The sequence below is a fragment of the Condylura cristata genome, unplaced genomic scaffold (assembly GCF_000260355.1).
Source record: "Condylura cristata isolate star-nosed mole 26May11 unplaced genomic scaffold, ConCri1.0 scaffold00026, whole genome shotgun sequence".
NCBI lineage: Eukaryota > Metazoa > Chordata > Mammalia > Eulipotyphla > Talpidae > Condylura > Condylura cristata.
Window position 1 is genome coordinate 14,311,630 of NW_004567127.1, and position 19,387 is coordinate 14,331,016.

At 34.5% G+C, this 19,387-nt stretch overlaps 2 protein-coding genes across 3 annotated transcripts in view; one reads left to right on the plus strand and one right to left on the minus strand.

The window, feature by feature from the left end:
• On the plus strand, positions 1–14,471 carry LRRC39 (leucine rich repeat containing 39). Of its 2 annotated transcripts, XM_012730105.1 has the most exons (9): positions 1–19; positions 2,615–2,807; positions 5,656–5,761; positions 7,026–7,182; positions 7,745–7,881; positions 9,731–9,876; positions 11,138–11,290; positions 12,174–12,310; positions 14,397–14,471. In XM_012730105.1, exons 2-9 carry the CDS (start codon positions 2,695–2,697, stop codon positions 14,450–14,452), a joined length of 1,005 nt encoding a protein of 334 aa, XP_012585559.1. In that variant the 5' UTR covers positions 1–19; positions 2,615–2,694; the 3' UTR covers positions 14,453–14,471. The 2 variants fall into 2 exon arrangements, with proteins under 2 accessions (XP_012585559.1, XP_004689796.1); XM_004689739.2 differs by lacking the exon at positions 1–19 and having other exon boundaries at positions 2,415–2,807.
• TRMT13 (tRNA methyltransferase 13 homolog (S. cerevisiae)) overlaps positions 13,015–19,387 on the minus strand; it is a 17,095-nt gene continuing 10,722 nt past the window's right edge. Inside the window, exons 9-11 of the mRNA XM_012730104.1 lie at positions 18,838–18,912; positions 15,183–15,618; positions 13,015–14,882 (exon numbers count right to left, since the gene is read on the minus strand). Coding sequence (XP_012585558.1) covers positions 14,687–14,882; positions 15,183–15,618; positions 18,838–18,912 — 707 coding nt within the window. The 3' untranslated portion in view covers positions 13,015–14,686. The remainder of the gene's footprint in view (positions 14,883–15,182; positions 15,619–18,837; positions 18,913–19,387) is intronic.

The following is a 19,387-nucleotide window of genomic DNA, read 5'->3' on the forward strand; positions in this document are numbered from 1 at the left end:
TCTGCATCCATGGATAATGGTAAGTATTTTTTCAAAAACATTTTCCCCCATTATTCACAGGTACGTAGATTCTGAGGATGCCTTTACTGTGTGTTTCTGGAATGTGCAACTAAACTTAGGATTGAGTTTAAAATCCTCTCTGGGGGTTCATGTAATTGTAAATTTTCTCTGCAAGACTGATTTCCTTGGAAGTTAAGAAACATTTCTTTGAAAATCGTATTTCTTTTGCTTTCTTTTGACTTTGGGGAGCTGACTCCTAGTCATGTCATTGCTGCATTTACTTCACGGTCATGCTCAGTGCTTGCTTGTCATGTTGATGACCAAGATGGGGTCACAGTCACTTGCTGGAGGCAGAACTGCACACATCAATTATTGACCTGTTTTCCTCTAGGAAAACTGGTAGCTGCTATAGGAAAACTGATGCCTGGACTAAGTTTAATGGCATAAGAGGAAATGACTTGGCACATGAATAGTTTTATATGTCTAGTAAAATACACATTTACATGTAGAATCTTGGTTTAAAACACATTTTTTAATTCAGTCATTAAATACATCACAGTTATTAAAATCTGAGACAATATATTTTAAGTTGACTAATATACCCAGGGAGTCTGACTGCAGTATATGTACACCAAAGTTTCTTGGTGGCCTATGATCTTACAATCTGCTCATTGTTTAAATATGGGGACCCATGCTTAATAATTTGCATATTGGCAATTGAAGTTAAATTGCAATTTTAAATATGCTTTCTTCTGTAATACAGGTTTTCTTAAAATTATGGTTATTGAGAAAATGTTCATTTCCCACACCTCCCAAAAGTATGTTATCATACCATACAAAAACCCTAGTAATCCTCTACACAGTTCATGGGGCCCCTTATCTCTCTGCTCTCACTCCCACCAACACTCTCCTCTCCAGTCACCTCAGTTTTGCAGCAAGATATCAAGGGTTTGTTTTGGCCTATTCCTTTACTTTGCTGTAAAACTGAGGTTGTTAATTATTTAAAGACCCTTAGATTGTTTTTGTAACTTGTTGCTGCAGTGAATATACGCGTGTAGTTACTCCTTTGAGTTAGAGTTGAACAGTTTTCCCCCCTTTTTCTGTATGCCTCAATCTCTCTTATTCACACACATGCATACTTTTAAGTTTAAAGAAATGAATACTTAGAGGATTCTAGAGGATTATAATGAAAAGCATTACCATATAACCCATTTCTGCATTATACTATATCCTATTTCTATCACCATAAAAGCAACCATTTTAACTATTTTCTTTTTATTTACTTTTCAGTGGTCATCTCATTTCTTTTTTTCCTTTTTCATAGGTAGTTTTATGCTACTTTGGAATATAATTTGGCTCTGTTTTATAAATTTGAACATTCACATACTATTAGCCAACAATTCAAATTCTAGTTATATACTCAATAGAAACAACACCCCTTGAGCACCAAGAACAACAAGAATTTCAGAAATATTACTGCACATAATACCAAAAATCTGGGACCCAAATATCTGTGTTCATAAGAATAGATAAACTGTGGCAGTCATATGTTGTGGCATTCATGGCATTCAGTTATTAAAAAAGTCCCTTCTTTATGGAGCTAAACAATTTTCCATGACAAGAATGTACTGTAATTTAGTAATGGAAAGTTATGTTGTTTCCAGTCTTTTGCTGTTATGAAAAGCACTGTAGGGAATAACTTGGTAATATCATTTTACATTTGGAAATGTTTGCACTATAAATTCTGACAAGTATTATGTATATTTATAAGTTTGATAGACAACATCAAATTTCTCTGCATAAAGAATACTACAACATATGCCACCAGGTTTAGTGTATGAGAGTACCTGTTTTTCTGTGCTGTTGCAAATTGCACTCCTTCCTTTCCAAATTTGTACTTTCTTTACTTCTTTTCCTAGCATTAAAGCAGTCTGGGATAATGCTGAATAGAAGTAATGATTATAGACATCTTCCATTTCCTGAGTTTGGGAGGAAATAATTCCATTGTGAATTAAATTTTCATTATTATTAGTATAATTTTATGAAATATTAATGCTATTATTGGTAAGATATTATTTCAACAAATGGGTCTCTAGCAATTACATAAGCATTTCTTTATTTTCCAAGTCACACTCCTCAATATTGCTTCTGTGCATAAGCCATTTATTTTACACAAAAGTAAAACATTTCACTGAATTCCAACCTGTACCTATGGGTAAATACCCCAATATGCCTGCCTTATTTTATATATCCATTTATATTTCCAATATTAACCATGTTTTTATAATTAAACATGTTGGCTAGTTGCAGCTTTCTATTGCTGAGAATTACACAGTAACATAAGAATGAGATTTGTATCAGTTTCCCCCTTTTCCAGGTACTAAATATAAGACCCTGTGTAAGTCAGTCATCTTCTTTAAAGCTCAGTTTTCTCATCTGCATATAGACACAATGAAAGTACCACATTATAGTATTTTAGGATTATTAATGGAATGCAGTGTGTATAAGATAGTTATGGGATCATGGAAAGTGTCCTGTAAATGTAAGCCATTTTTATCTTTGTGTTCCTCACTGAACTTTCTGAAATATGTTTTTATCCTCTGGTACAATTTAGGTCTTTTCTGAGACAGCACCTATGAATCAGCTATTCAGAACTTAATGAAGCTGGTGATTCTGTGACAATGTGGAGAAATCATGTCAGAAAATATGGTTTGTGCTGGAGCTGTCAATGCTGTAAAGGTTGTTTGGGAAAAAAGAATCAAGAAACATAGTGAAGACCTGAAGCAAGAGAAGGAATTTCAACAGAAGTATGCTCTTACATGCTTGTTATTGTAGACTAGTGAAAATGTGTAACATCATTATTGCAGAAAAGGGCACTTATTAACTGTTACATTATTGAATCTGATAGATTTTTATTTACTGAAACCTCAAAATATAACTAAAGGAAACACCTGACTCCATGTAAGTATGGTTATGTGATAGGGCCTCAAAATTACAAGTCTCAGGGGCCTCCCTTGTGGCCTAAGGGTTAAATCTCAGTGCTCTCACCTCGACGGCCTGAGTTCAATCCCCCACCATGAAGCCAACCCAATATGATGCTGCAGACCTTTCCTGTCTTGCCTGCTACTCCTTTAGTTGTGTGTTTCAGTAAATCTGTCTGTTCTGCTCCCCACTCTGTCTCTAGTGAATCCTCTTACCCCCCCCCCCGCCCCTTTGGCTTACACCCCAGATCTTCTACACACACAATACAATTCCTGCATATGAAAATAGTAGTAATCTTAGGCCCTCACTGATCAACATTTGATTGTTACCATTTAATTTACTTTTTAGTAGTTTTTTCAGATGATATCCCCTAGGATCTACAATATCTGCCAGTAGATGGTACTATAGATTCTCACCTATTTGAATAGCAGAGTTCTACCTATGCCCCATGAGTCAACTAAATTTGTGACTTTATCTATACTTAGTTTGATTCTCATTTTCTCTGTTTTCTTGATACCTATCTACCTTCCTAGTTGGATGTTGCCAAACTTTTCTACCAATTTTGCAAGGATATTCCCTTTCTTCATTGATTCCAAATAGCTCCCTACAATCTGCATTCATTTAATCTCTTCCTAAACATTTAATGTTCTTGTATCAGTTGATAAATAACAGAAATTCAACTAAATCTGGCTTAAAGATAAGAAAGTCCTGAAGCAAGGCAATTCCAGAGCCTTGACAGCTTCAAAGGGTGTCAGTTTGTGTCTCAGATTCACGTCTCTCCCTGTCACATACTGACAGGTATACTTCTAGGCATCGCAGCTTGGCCTCACTCACAAGAGTGGCAATTATTTCTGTTTCTTGTTCAACAAGTAGACTCACTAAATTTCAACAGCTTCTAGTTACCTCTGTATAAAAGCATTATCGTACCTACCGCTTCTTTTTTGACTTCTTAACTATAGTATGATTCGGTTGGAGAACTTAATCCTAAAAGTTAAGTTACATACACCTATATGATCATTAAGGTTAGATATAATTTGTGGAGCTTTCTGGCAATCTGAGTGACAAAAACCAAACCCAAACAGATATTATTGAAGGAATTTAGGAGGGAAGATACTTTTACACTTAACAAAATTCATGTCTAGCTCCATATTTTCTAGAAACAGTTTTGCAAAGTGTAGGTTTTAGACTCAAGAGGAATTTAGGAATCACTGTAGCAATGAAAAGAAACTTGTGTACTAACAGGTGGTCTCACTGTAGATGTATTAAGGACAGAGACTTTTGTATTCATGAGCCTAGCATAGTATTTGGCTCGTAACAGGTACTTGATGAATCCTTTAATGTTTAAAGTTAGGGACGCGACAACCAACGGCATTCATTCTGAAACATAAATTTATGAGTATTAAGTAATTAGTAATCATTATGTCTATTGTCTGAATAGTTGCCTGTATAAAAAGTGATAAAATTGAATAGATGCATAACATTTTTTTCTCAATTACTGGAAGTTCAGCTGTTCAGTCTTGAAAGCCACACATAGACACTGCCACAGTATACCAGTTAGCAGATAAAATTTCTGACAAACAGCATGTGAAAATATACAGACTCGATAAAATATTTTTACACACATGTACTAACAGCAAAGATTACATTTTTAAACATGATTTGGTTTTCTGCTTACTATAATAAAATATTCACTGACGATTATTTAATCAGCAAAACTGGTAAGAATATAATTAACTTAGTTGGCAAGAGGTTTCTGCCAAATAATCAAATTACTTAAACTGTGTTTTAGTGACTACTTTTATTTATTATGTATCAGTCTAATAGGCAAAAAATTGCCAAACTTTCAATTCTTAACTTATTTTTAAATATTTGTTTTATTTATTTATGCAAACAAAACTGGGTACAGGCCAGAGGTGCAGGGGGAGAGAGGATTCACCAAAGACAAAGTGGGGAGCAGAACAAGCAGGTTGACTGAAATACACTGCTGAGGGGAACAGCAGGTGAGACAGGAGAGGTCTGCTGCACCATGGAGGTCACTTCCTTGGTCAGGAATCAAACTCATTATGCAGTGGGTGGTGACAGCTTGATGGCACTGAGACTTTAACTCCTGTGCCGTAGGGAGGCCCCAATTTTTAACTTTTTAAAATCATTTTGTACATAATTTTTCTACTATAGAAGTAGAAAACTTTTTGCTAGTCATTTTTATAGCTTTTTATTACTTTTTTTTTAAGAAGATTTGTTTTATTTATTTATGCATATAAGAACTGGAGGTAAGCTAGAGGTGCGGACTGTGAGGGGTGAGAAGATTCACCAAAGACAAAGTGGAGAGCATAACAGGCAGATCTACTGAAATACACTGGTAAGGGGAGCAGCAGGCAAGACAGGAGAGGTCTGCTGTCCCATCTGTGGTCTCAGAGGCCACCAGGGAGACCCCAGAATTGTATTTTTAAAAGAACAAATTTTATGTATGTGAACTATATATCAACTGTTGTAAAAATTTGGACAACCATCCTTTTTAAAAATATAAAAATAGGGCATATTGTGAATATTCTTATCTGATTTACAGATATTACTGATGAAATAGTTGTTTTTGGTGAGTCATTTTTCTAAATATATAAAACTAAATGCTACCCATGTTTTTACCTGTGAACTACAATGATTTCTTGATCTTAGGTTAGTGAGAATCTGGGAAGAACGAGTAAACTTTACCAAGCTAAAAGAAAAGGTCACAAGGGAAGATGGAAGAGTTATTTTGAGGATTGAAAAAGAGGAGTGGAAGGTAAGCATTTCAGGCACATTTGATTTAATGATACTGTGACTGTGATTAAGTATGAAATACTTTGAAACTGTAATTTTAATACTACATCTAATCAATTTGGGCAATACTAACAAGTGAAAAGAAGCATAATTTCACATTTTTTTGCAAAAATTGAGTTGATTTGCTTCAATTCTGTCTAAACATAAGTCACTTGTAATATTTCTACTAATCTTTATAATAAGCAATTTTTAGTTTTCTATAAAGATGATGCTATATATCCCTAACAAAAATCTGTAGCTTTTCCAAAATAAGTTCCCAGTTTAAACTTCACAAAATGGAAATGGTTATTTTTCCAGGACTACTGACTGATTCTCATTCTTAATCTTTCTTGTTTTTTTGTTTAAGAGATTTATGTATTTATGCATACAAGAGTTGGGGTATAAGCCAGAGATGTGGGGTGCAGGGGAGAGGAGTCACCAGAGACAGAGAGGTTAGAAGAACAAGGTGATTAACTAAAATACACTGCTTCAGGGAGCAGTGGGTGAGACAGGAGAGGTCTGCTGCCCTGTAGGTCAGCTCCCTGCTGGGGATTGAATTCCTGCTGCAGTGTCTGTGGCTAGTGCTTCATCTTAACCCCTTGTGCCTCCTCAATCTTTCTTGAACGTGGTTGTTCTCTTTCCTTCTCTTTCCTTCCTTCACTCACACACACACACACACGTAGCTGCTTGAGTTAGTGTTTGTCTTCATGCATATGGGGATATTTTGGGTTTAGCACTTTTATTTCTCCTTTGACTATTTTAGAGTGAAAAGGAAAAGACAGTTCAGAATGGCTAAGACTCATTAAATCCTTAAATTAATAAATTCCTCCTTAGAAATCTTTTATTTCAAGATCTGAAAGGAGTTTGAATTATTGATTCAAATGTTTTGCTTCTCTATGATTTCAATTAACCACCACAGAATCATTTCAGTAGCATTTGTACTATAGAAAAGCCTAACACAACATCATTCTACAAATGTGCTTTATTAACTATAATATTAATTGTTGTTTATTCTATTATGATTAGGGTTTGAAGGTTTAGTTCCCCTCCCCCCCCCCAAATATACACAAAGTAGTGTTTTCTAAAACTTAAAAGAATACAAATACTTGGAAATATAAGCTGTTAAGGAAAAGGCATTTTGAGGTTCTTTTACAAATCAAAGAATACCTCTATAATTGTACTTCAGTGTAGCATGACAAATTAATTTAAGTAATACAGTGATTATCACTTCTTTTATTTGATTTTAGACCCTTCCTTCTTCTCTACTGAAACTGAATCAGCTACAGGAATGGCAACTTCATAGAACTGGTTTGTTAAAAATTCCTGAATTCATTGGAAGATTCCAGAATCTTATTGTGTTAGATTTATCTAGGAACACAATTTCAGAGATACCTCGAGGAATTGGTAAGGAAGATCGTGCTTCATGTACATGCTACTTTATTATCTGTAGATATACTTTTTTATTGAGTTTTTTGTTTGTTTGTTTTATGGGGTTTTTTAAATACATGACATAAAGACCTCATGTTTATATATCCCCAATTGAAGGTTGAGCAAAATTTAAACATAATAGAAGCTTCCAAGAGCATCCAAACTTTGGGATTTACTGAGGTGACTCAAGATAGGATTTCTATGCAAGGAAAGTCTCTGTGTGGTGTAGATTCTGGTAATAGTACTTCTGGTTCAGTTATTCTTCCCAGAGAATAGGTTAAAGGCTAGAAAGAAAATAATGATTCTTAAACAGAAAAATAAAATCTCCACGTGGAAAATTAGTGACAATGATAATATAAATTAGAAGGGGAAAATAATGTATTTTTGCCTACAGCACTGATTAACTTGATACCTATTGAGAAAAAATCAGAGGTGTAAATCTGTCAACAGCAAATTGGGAAGTAGGTTATGTTGTAATGCTTCACAGCTGGAAATGTTTTATAACCATCTGCCCTCTGTTGTACCTTACTTTTTGTAGGATTGCTGACTAGACTTCAGGAACTGATTCTGAGTTACAACAAAATCAAAACTGTCCCTAAGGAACTGAGTAACTGTGCCAGCTTGGAGAAACTAGAACTTGCAGTTAACAGAGACATAAGTGATCTTCCACAAGAGGTCAGAAATATGTAAACACCTATGGTTATATTTTCTATCTACTTTTCAATTTTTAACTTCTCAATTGCTCAATAATTAAAAATGAAGACTTACAAGGGACTCATTTCAGAAAAATACTTAGTGTAAACTACTTCCTATTTCTCTAAGTATAATGCATGTTTTTAATTAGATAAAGCTCTACTTAGCATCAAAGATCCTATCACAGAACCAGCATCACTTGTGGGCTAACCAGAGAAATAAACATGAAACTTGTCTCTCAGCAATTATAAACTGTACGCTGTGGACACATATTTATTAATGTAAAAGCAATCTTTTTATACTCTATTCTGAACTACTTCAAAAATTTTAATGTTTGATGGTGAATTTTGAAAAGAAATGTTCTTCAGTTGTGACTTCCAAAGCTGGAGAAACATCCCATCATTGGGACCAATCCTGCTTTTTCATAAACATTTACTTGTGGGTTTGTCTGTGTGTTTTGGGGGGGCTGGGGGAGTTGTTTAATGATTCTGAACTAGGAAATATTAAACTTTCCTAGTTAAACAGACCTTTTGTAAACATAAACTAATTCTTTAATCTTAAAATCTTTAGTATAGTGTTAAATAGGAAGATATTTTGTAACATTAGGTCCAGAAAAACTTGAGTGTAAGTCAAAGCTTTAGTATTTTCATTTATATATCCTGAGATTATTTTGGAAATAAGATCCTCACCATGTATAGCTGGTATCAGGATTATCCATTAATTTATGGCACAAAGGTTGAGGATTCAGGTACTCAGAGCTTTCTCAGTCTAAGGGGTAGGGAACAAAGATAGTTAAAGGGATACTATAAATGAATAAACTAGAGCTATCGATACACGATACATTTAAAAACTGATGCAGAGAGAAAAAGAGAAAGTACATTATCATAACCTATAAATAAAAATTAGTTTACAAAAATATATTAGTTATATGTAGGCAAATATATAGTAACAAATTCAGAAAAGGAGTTACTTCTAAAAAGAAAGGGGGCCTCCGTGGTGGTGTAGGGGGTTATGTCTCTGTGCTATCAATCTATTGGCAGTCACTATAGTCTTGGTTCAATCCCTGACCAGGGAGCTGACCCATATGGCACAGCAGACCTCTCCTGTCTTGCCCACTGCTCCCCTCAGCAGTGTATTTCAGTCAATACATCTGTTCTGCTCCCCACTCAGTCTCTAGTGAATCCTCTCACACCCCACACCTCTGACTGTACCTCAGTTCTTTTATGCATAAATAATTAAAAGCAAATCTTTAAAACAATAAAAAATAAATAAAAAGGAAGAAGGATGGTGTATGTAGAGGATACAATCTTATCAGTATGTTCTCTTTATATGTTCACTTCATTTCTGAAATATACTGGTCTTTGCCGTATTAGTCTTCTTATTATTTTTAATTGGTGTTTAAATTTATAAAATAAAATAAACCAATAATAATTTCTGTGACAGAGGTGATGCATGTAAAAAGCATCAGTGACAAAGAAGGGGGTTAAATAAAGGTAACTATTATTTTGACCTTTAGGCTTTGCCATAAAAATTCAACTATTGGATGAAAAGATTAGATATGCCTACTCTTAGGAAAAAAGCTCCTATCAGGCAGGTTTGGGAAGGTATATTTGGTTTAAATAAATCACCTTTCCATGACAGAGTTTTTCATTAATCTGAAGTTTTCTTGGTTTAACTTTTACTTCAAATTTGTGGTGGACTACATTTATTATACTTTGTAAAATCCAAGCATAATGTGAATATTCTTTGAAGTGATATATTTCCTTTACCAATGTATTTTAGCTGTTTACACTGTGGTCATTTACTTGGGAAAATCTTACTTCCCCTTCAGCTCAGCAGTCTGGTGAAGCTTATTCACCTTGATCTGAGCATGAACAGCTTTACTACAATCCCTCCTGCTGTGTTGGATATGCCTTCCCTGGAGTGGCTTGATATGGGAAGCAACAGTCTTGAACAACTTCCTGACACTATAGAAAGGTAAATGAAATACATTTTCTTGTTACCAACAGATGTGTGGAAGCATTCTTGATACTAAGAGGTAAAACAAAAGGGACCCCCAAACATGAATCACTCACATACTTCCACTTAGTACTTACTATGCTATTTTTTAATAGAATATTTTAACTGACTCCAAAAGAGTAAAAGGGTGTGGGGAGATAAAAACTAACTTCAGGCCCTCCCTGGTGGCGCAGCGGGTTAAAGCACTGCACTGAGAAACTAAAGCCACTTCCGCATGAGTTCAATCCCCGCCTGCCCCGGAGGTGACCACATGGCGTGGCAGACCTCTCCTGACCCGCCCGCTGCTCCCCTCAGCAGTGTACTTCATCGATCTGCCTGTTCTGCTTCCCGCTCTGTCTCTGGTGAATCCTCTCACCCTCCGCATCTCTGGCCTGTACCCCAGTTCTGTATGAATAAATAAATAAATCTTTAAAAAAAAAAAAAAAAAAACTAACTTCAATAAACTGAGAGATGCCACAGCAGTAACAATGTGTGCCAGGAACTGTGTGCATTTACAAAAGGATGAGGGAATTCCTGCAGAGATGTTAAATTGTTCAATATCATGATAAGAAGGGTTCAAGTTAAGATGTGAAACTAGGCAGCCTGTTTTGGAGTCTATACCTTTAACAACGTTATACCTACCTACCTAAACTTAGTTGAACATATTAATAATTTCTAATTTTTTTAATCCTCAAGATTCCAATTCAGATTAAATAACATTTATAGCAGTTATTTAAGAATGAGATTAATTTTGAGAATGGCAATTAATTTTAAAATACAGGTGTCTCCTGATGGTGCAGGGGTTAAAGTCTCAGGGCTATCACTAGCCACTGTGACATGTGTTCAAACCCTGGTCAGGGAGCTGACCTACACAACAGACCTCTCCTGTTTCACCTGCTGTTCCCTTCAGCAGTGTATTTCAGTCAATCTGCTTGTCCTGTTTCCCACTCTTTTGTGAGTCCCCTCACCACTTGGACCCCAATTATTTATGAATGTAAATAAAAACAAATCTCTAAAAATTAAAAAAATAATTATTTTATTTCTACCTGCATATGGTAAGAGTGTAGTATAGAACTTAATTTCTTGATGCAGTCTCCCTGCAGGCAATATGAAGCTAACCCAATAGGTATACTGGTTAAGAAAGATAGTATGAAAGATGACATTTGATTTTTCATTTAATAAGAACCAGGGTTTTCATGTTGTGTGTGATTAATCACAGCAACCTCTTTTACTTCTTTAGAATGCAAAACCTGCATACATTATGGCTGCAACGGAATGAAATAACATGCTTACCAGATACTATCAGCAATATGAAAAATCTGGGTACTCTTGTTCTCACCAACAATAAATTAGAAGATATTCCAGTGTGCATGGAAGAGATGACCAATCTGAGGTAAAAAGTTGTAGCCACAAAATTGACATATTCTTTTCTGGCTGCAGAACAATATGGAGAAATTACTATTACTAGACTTACGTTCTCATTCATATAAATGAATAAATTAAAAAAAAATTTCAATTCTGGAATCCTGAAATTTATAAATATAGTTAATATTGCCATAATTATTCAAGAATGAATCTTGGATATTAAAGCAGTACTGGGAGTTGCCAACTTTTAAGGACTGATCTTTGGGTGACATTTTTGTGAAGATCATCTTAGTAACTGCTGACAAACCTCAATGATATAAAAACCAAAAGCATAACATTGTGAATATTTTCCTAATTACTACAAATTACATTCTAGATAGAATAAAAATTTTAGTAAGTTAATTACTATTAAAACTCACTTGTTTCTTCTTTTCAAACTTTAATTTCCTTACAGTAAGCATAAAACAAAAGAATCCAAACTAAATCCCACAACTTCCATCTTAAGATATTCATTCCTTCACTTATTCAGCAACTATGGTGAAGTCAGTGATAAATGAGATTGAACAGTAAGCCGATCAAGTATGCAGAAACTTAAAACTATCTTAAACCATGAACTTGAAGTTCATAGCATTAATAATTTACGATGCATTCGATTTACTCGTAAAGTGAAAACTGCAGCATGTTAAATCTATGCTATGAATTAAGTTGCTTTCACAAGGTTTGAAAGTAAGTTTTCTTTTTTCTTAGGAAAGAAACTTCTAAGATTCTTGGGATATATCACATCTCACCAAGATGTTATTGAAGCAGTCAAATAAGAGTAATTTAGTATTTATCATTTGATCTTTTTTCCAGGGAATAAGATTATACTTCTATGGCACCTATAAAAATACTGTTTTTTGATGAACTGCTAGGTTTGTCAACTTCAGAGACAACCCATTGAAATTGGAAGTAACACTTCCTCCCAGGGATAGCACAGATGAAGACGAACAGGAATTATTTGGCCTTCAGTTTATGCACATATATATACAGGAGTCACGAAGAAAAGCAGGTATGAGATGTGTATATAACTCAGGTTGCAATTAGTTTTTCCGCTGGACACATTTTTCCCAACACCAATGGGGCATGCTTAGAAAATGGTGATTAGATCTCTGTTGTGGTAAGGTCAGACTCAAAACAGACTAGAGAGCAGAGGAAAACAAAGGTATTGTAGTTTGGGTACTACTTTTGAAAAGTAAGAGAATATTTACAAAAAAAGTAGAGCTGATGATCTAATAAAGGTGAGAAAAAGGAGTTCAAAGTAAGTCTCAATTTAGGGCTAGAATTACTGGCTGGATGGTGGTGCTGAGAAGGGGAAATGTAGCTAGAAGTTTGGTGGGCAGGATCTGGTGGCAAGCACAAAAATTTCATTTTAACAGTAAATTTGATGCATGTGTGGGACAAACGTGGCTAGGTAGTTATATAGATGAGTTTAAAGAGCAAGAAGGGGTTTGCTGAAACTGCAAAGGTATAGTCTCTTTCTCATGACATTTTGAAAAAAATAAGCAAAATTGAGAAAACAATGATCATGACCTAAGTCTGGTACATTGAAGGGCAAGTTTTTCTTCCCGTTAAACATATCACTAAGCTTAATGGGTCATAGGATGGTGTCAGTGTAATTTTTGTGTATTTCTGCTTAATGAACCATAACTGAGAGTATGCCTATTGCAAAATACCTTTTATTTCTGGGCATAAACTGTTGAATGATATACACTAGATTGTATCATGCAAAGTGACATTGCCTGACCTAGTAAATCAGGCTAATTGATGAATGTGTTATCTTCATTTACTTGATGGGGTCACATGAGTCACTACTTAAAAAACAATCCGAACACCTTACTTTAATAATATCTGACAAACTTACAACAAAAGAAAAAGTTACAACTTAAAGAGATAATAAAATCGAGTATGCCTACATGACTTAAAAAACTGAAGAACAAAGGAAAAATAAAGATTCAAGAATTAGGACTCTTAATAAGTTGAGTATTTATTGAGTACTCTGAGTTCTGAATTGTTAGCATTTTATAGGTCTTACACTTGATGTTTACAACAACCTCGTGAGGTAGGTATCATTATCATAATCCCCATTTGAAGAAGATATTGAGGCACATGAAGATTAAATAATTTGCCTATGATTATACAGCTGAGAAGTGATAGTCTGAATTTGAACCTAGGTAGTGTCAGAAAATGTGAGCTTAACCTAAAGTAGGAAGGTTAGGAATTACAAATAGCCTAGGCTTTTAATTTACTATTCATGTAATCATAGGCCGACAAGATAAAAGCTAGCTAAAAATATTAACTTAGTATCTATATTAATTCTGAATCTTTATCTTGACAAATGTACCAAATGTTAAGTAAGTTAAGTTTTCAAAAATAAAGAGAAATAATGGATCAGATGTGGAAAAGAATAACAGTCCTGCCATATGTTTGGTTTATAATATTTGTTTGTGCATAGAAACTGGTTACAAGTTAAATGAGGCCTGAATGTGATAAAGTTTTTGGTTTTATTACCTAATTTCTGTTTTAACTTATTTCCACACACAGGGAAGAATCAGTGTATATTGTATTTATAAATGTAGATATGGTCTGCTAAAAGAAAATGAGATACCTAATCACCTTCAAAAGTAATTTGTAAATTTCTATTTAATTTGTGAATAAGTCTTCTAAGTATCTTTTTGGAAATTCTAGTTAGCGCTCTAGGTTACTATCCAACAGAAAAAAAATCAACTTGAAACCATATTTTCTTTCCTTGAAAATAATCTCTTCAATTTTGGTATTTACCTTAGGCCAATCTAGTAATAATTAAATACAAGCAATACTCTGAAAATCTGAAAGGGAATTTCATTGATTGTGAACACCTTTGAATTCCTTTGCACTGGAAAAATATCACAATTGATTATATTTTCCATATCTGCATGAAAAAAAAAAATCCCTACATGCGGAAATTCTCAGATTCACCCTTGTTACAAACTGACAACTGATCATTACATCTTGAACTGCAGAAGCATTAAGTAAAACCAAAGCAAAATATTTCAAAAATTAATGGAAATCAAAAATAGATGTACTAGTTATGTGTTGACATATGATGTATGTTTCAGATAACCAAGTAAGTTGTTCGTCTACATCACCAACCTCTGTAAGTACTGATGGATAATATACTTCAAGATGTCCTGCTGAACAGACATGAGAAGAGGATTACTTGGAATTTGGTGAATTCTCTGTTTGGACTTGTGAAGTAAAACACAAAGCTATTGTTAAGGTTCATTGAGGCCACATTTTTAAAAGTTCATATTATCTGCTAATTATATTTCCATGAATATAAAAATACAATTTAAAATGTTTTGCATCTTTGTTTTGGTCGAAGACAGATGTTCAAAATTTCTTTCCATTAAGTAGTTGTTTCTGGTGATGAAGAATGATTTGGTAAAGCAGTTAACAACACATTTTCCAAAGACACCAGAGGGTCTGTATAGTACTGGAGTGCAGGACTGAATCCCTTCTGTTGCAAGTACTCGAATCGGCCTTGGTCGATCAGTAATTTACAAAGTTGCCCTATTTTCTTCTTTTCTTCAACAGTAAGAAACCTGAATTGAATAAATACATACAAACATTATTAAAATTTTGTGAAAGTTTATAGAAAATTACTTCAGTCACTTCTATTACTTGATAAGCTGCTAAAGAGCCCATAATAAAGTAGGTGCTATGTACTATGCTTCATATGCTTCCATTTATGCCCAAAATAAAAATGTGTGTGTTTTAACTTACTCTGAAGTTTCAGGGTCAAATGTATCCCATGAATAAAATTCTGGTAGCACTGATCCAAGAAGCACAGCAATAGCCAAGTATTTCTGCCCAATGTTGTGCATTTCAGAGTAGGCACTTACCCAGGCAAATTCTCAGCACTGTCATCTGTGATTCTGCTGTATCCCCCATCATCATGCTCTTCACTGTCATCATTCTTCTGGTCTTTTCTCACTGTGGTAATATTTGAGGCTTCCAAAGATGTCTTCCGCATCCCACAAGTCGCCCAGCTACTCATTCGCTGGAAATAGTGGAATTCCACCGCTCCAAGGCCTAGAGCCTTGAAATATTCTTTGCCCACATAATGTCTCCAATCACACCTGTGGTGACAACAGAGCGCAATAACAATGCCAGCCACAGGGGTCCACTTCTCTGGCACATTTTTTTCATTTCCTTCCTTGGCCAAAGTGTTAATTTCTTTTTCTGTTTTATCATTCTTTATGCGTTTGGCTAAAGGTTCTTCATTTCTTTCCTCACAACTGGCAGCATAGGTTTCAACCAAACATCGTAATGCAAGATCTGCAAACACAATTATGTGGCCCCCCAAAACCACATCATCTTTTAAAATAAATATATTATTTTACATTTATTAAGCACTATGGTCTTTAAAAACCAACCAAAAAAAAAAAAAAACCCCACAACATTTTAACATAATTTTTATACTTGTATAGTTCTTTCATCAGTTGTCAACTTTTCATATTTGCTTTTTTCTTATTATTGTGTCACCTTCTCTAGTGATTTATTCTGCAGAAAGTCTAACATTCCAATAAAATTATCTGACACTTAGGATCTACAATTTGCAAAAATTTTAATCATCCATATGAGTTCACTCTCATTTTTCTATCTGTGTTTGAGGAAATGACTTTATACAAAAAAAGTATCTATTACACTTACATTCTAAAGAAATTTTGAGTTAAATCCAATGAAAGAAATAAATGACAAATGCTAAGAAATAACTGCTAATGCTGTTGTTAGGTGCTAATCCTGCAATGTAAAGATGTTCACAATGATGAGTCAAAGAGTTGAGAAGGAAAAGGCATCTAGACTGGAAAGCAGCCCTATTGTATTTATACATTAAGCTTTATGGGTTATATTATAACTAACACACAAATTTAGAGGTGCCTATATTACTTGCTAAAATGACACATGTATAGTATGTTTTAAAATGAAACAAATGAATTTTCCATGACTACAACTACTTTCTATAGAAAAATGCTAAATATGCTGACAATTAAGAGCTCAAAACAAGCTATAAAACCCACATTTTTCTATCTGATTAAACTGTTAATTTGTGTCTGTCCAATCAAAAATATAATTTTTAAATGTTATTACCCTAAAACATCACAAGTGAATATTAATCTGACTGTCCAGTGAATTTAATCCATTATTCATATAGTAAATTTGACTAACTGAATAAATCTATTCACTGTTAAGTGTAATACCTGTTAGTTCAAACCAACAAGTATTACTGAGAAACTAGCATGTGAAGAACATGACAGCTAATCTATTACTTTCTTAACATTTTCTGACAAAATAGTCACTGTTTTAACTGATTTTGGATTAAGTAAATGATTTCCAGAAATGTGAATAGCTGAAAAATTATTTAAAAATGAAGCTGTTCTAATCCAAATGCCCAAAAGTAAATGCCTGGATTAAAAAGATGTGGTACATATATACACAATGGAATATTACTCAACAACCAAAAAAGATAAACACATGCCTTTTGCAGCAACATGGATAGAGCTGGAAGGGATCATGCTTAGTGAAATAAGCCAGAAAGAAAAGGAAAAATACCAGATGGTTTCACTCATAGCAGGAATTTAAAGGGCCAGGGGGGATAATAATAATAATGAACAACTATATATTAGAGACATTTTACAGGGGTGGAATGGGATAAAAAAATGTGGGGTTTGAAAGAAGTACACTGGACTATGGTGATGGCACATGGGTGATTTGGTGATGGGAAGCCCACAGGGATTATAACTGAGATGGAAAAAGGCACAAAATTATGTAAAAATAAACTATTATATTTATTTAAAAAAAATGAAGTTGTTCTACAATCAGAAGGAGCTTTAGCTATCTAGCTCAATCTCTCATTTACAGCAAATTTAAGGGACAAAAATCATATAACCAGAAAGGGAAATGGAAATTGGTAGCATATTACCATAGCAATTGATAAACAAAGCCATTCAGTCAAACATATACTGTGTCTTATTATATGCCCAACATTGTGCAGGCATACTTTCTGTGCTCAAAAATTGTCAGCATAGTGGGCAATTAGAGTATAAACAATTAATTAACATGTATGAAGACAAATATAAGAGGACATTATAATAGCTAAGGAGTATTTTATTTTAAGGAGGCTCCCTCAGAGTGGTGACAACTTAGCTGCAGGATGACTAGAAATTGGTCAGTTTAGAAACTGATTCAATATTTTATATGGGAAAGGTGCACAGTTCTTACATGGGAAAGGTGCACAGAGAGTTTAAATTTACTGATATTAAGCTGGAGGCAGGAAGCGGCCAAAAGAGGAAGGTGGAAGCCTAAGAGTAGGACATCAAGTTAAAAGAGCTTCAACTTTACCATGCAGGCGACTGGGAGCTACTGAAGAGTTTTCAGTTGGAGGGAAAGACATTAGGTATATAGCATGTGTACCTAAAGATTAAAATTTAAAGGCCCCTTAGTGGATGGAGACCAAGAGGAAAATAGAGAAAAAGTGTCACAGAAATCAGGGAAGAATAAGGAACAAAGTCACAGAAGAAAAGGAAACAGAACTGAAATAGGATAGGTACTGACAGCACAGACTTTTTCAGTAAAATGATGGATAAAGGGAGACATCAGATACAGTGACTCAAGGGAGGGTAAAAGGTGCGGAGCATGGCCAATGTAGATTATATTTCTGAGAAACCTGGATTAGCTGGAGAAGTGTAAAGGAGTATGTTTGTTTTCCTCTCCAGGATAAAAAGGAGCTAACTTCAAAAGGTTTTTATGAAGGTTAAATGAGATAAGATACACGAACATCATCTAAAAACTATGAGGATACACTAACATATATGGGAGGCTCCAGATTCTTCAGATACGTAGATTATGAAACGAGCAGGAGCCAAGAAGATGTCACAATAGTTAACATTTATACACACTAATATAATACACAGAGTGGTGAATTCTATCTTCCTAGCTCTGCTTTCAGATGAAACAGCCAAATTTCTGAAAGGGTAAGTAATTTGCCAAGGCTACATAACCTGATTTCAAAGCCATGCTCTTCCCATACGCCATCTAATGGACAGAGTGCTAAGACAAGACTTCCTACATTTTTTTTATCTGACATTTTTTTCCTTTCCCCCAGCATCTTTACACACACTCATGTGGGAGTGAGATAGGTTTTTGCCTTCTTCCCAAATGACTCCTCTAAAAAAACAATTGGTAGTTTCAGGGGTGGATCCATACAATTTCTTTAAATGCTTTGTTTCCTTTTTGGCTGAAATATAACCCAAAGAACTATAAGGTTCCATATAACATAATATTTACACATAAAACTCTTAATTTGCCTTGGAAAATGGCCAAAATGAGGAAATAAATAGGAAAGTTCTATCTTTGATATATAACACAGGTCCAGTACTACTATGAAGATTATTTTGTTATACACCTAAGTGATACTGAAAAGAGACTACTTAAACGGCTGGGATCACATTAGGCTAAAAATGTGTTCCTCTACATGCCCTTAGTATGTTTACATACCTGTTGCCACACCACACAGGTGCTTTCCAATTCCTACTACAGGCAGTTTTTCTTTGCTTAGAACAGGAATCTTACCTGAAATAAAAGGAGATGAGAACCAAGTTTTCTTGTGAGATAAGGCAATGTGGTCTCCTGAAATAAAGAGCTATTTAGGATCTATGAGCAAAATAAATCTCACTCCACAGTTTAGGTTCAGAGAGGTCTAAACATGTAGAGACTTGATAACACAGATAATCCCTGACACAGCCAGAATTAAAGTTTGCTGACTCTGAGACCAGTGCGATTTCTACACTGACTCAGGACATTACCCAATAGGTTTATTTTGCTAACTGTTATTAAATTGATGAAAGGACTTGAAATTTTATTTTGCATGAACGTGATAGTATATGAACAATATAGTCAACATTTATTTTCAGATATACAACAAATACTATATTCAAAATTATAATCAAATAGAAAAAGACTTCTTTTTTTTTTAGATTTATTTATTTGTGCATACAGAACTGGGGTACAGGCCAGAGGCTCAGGGGCGGTGAGAGGCTTCACCAGA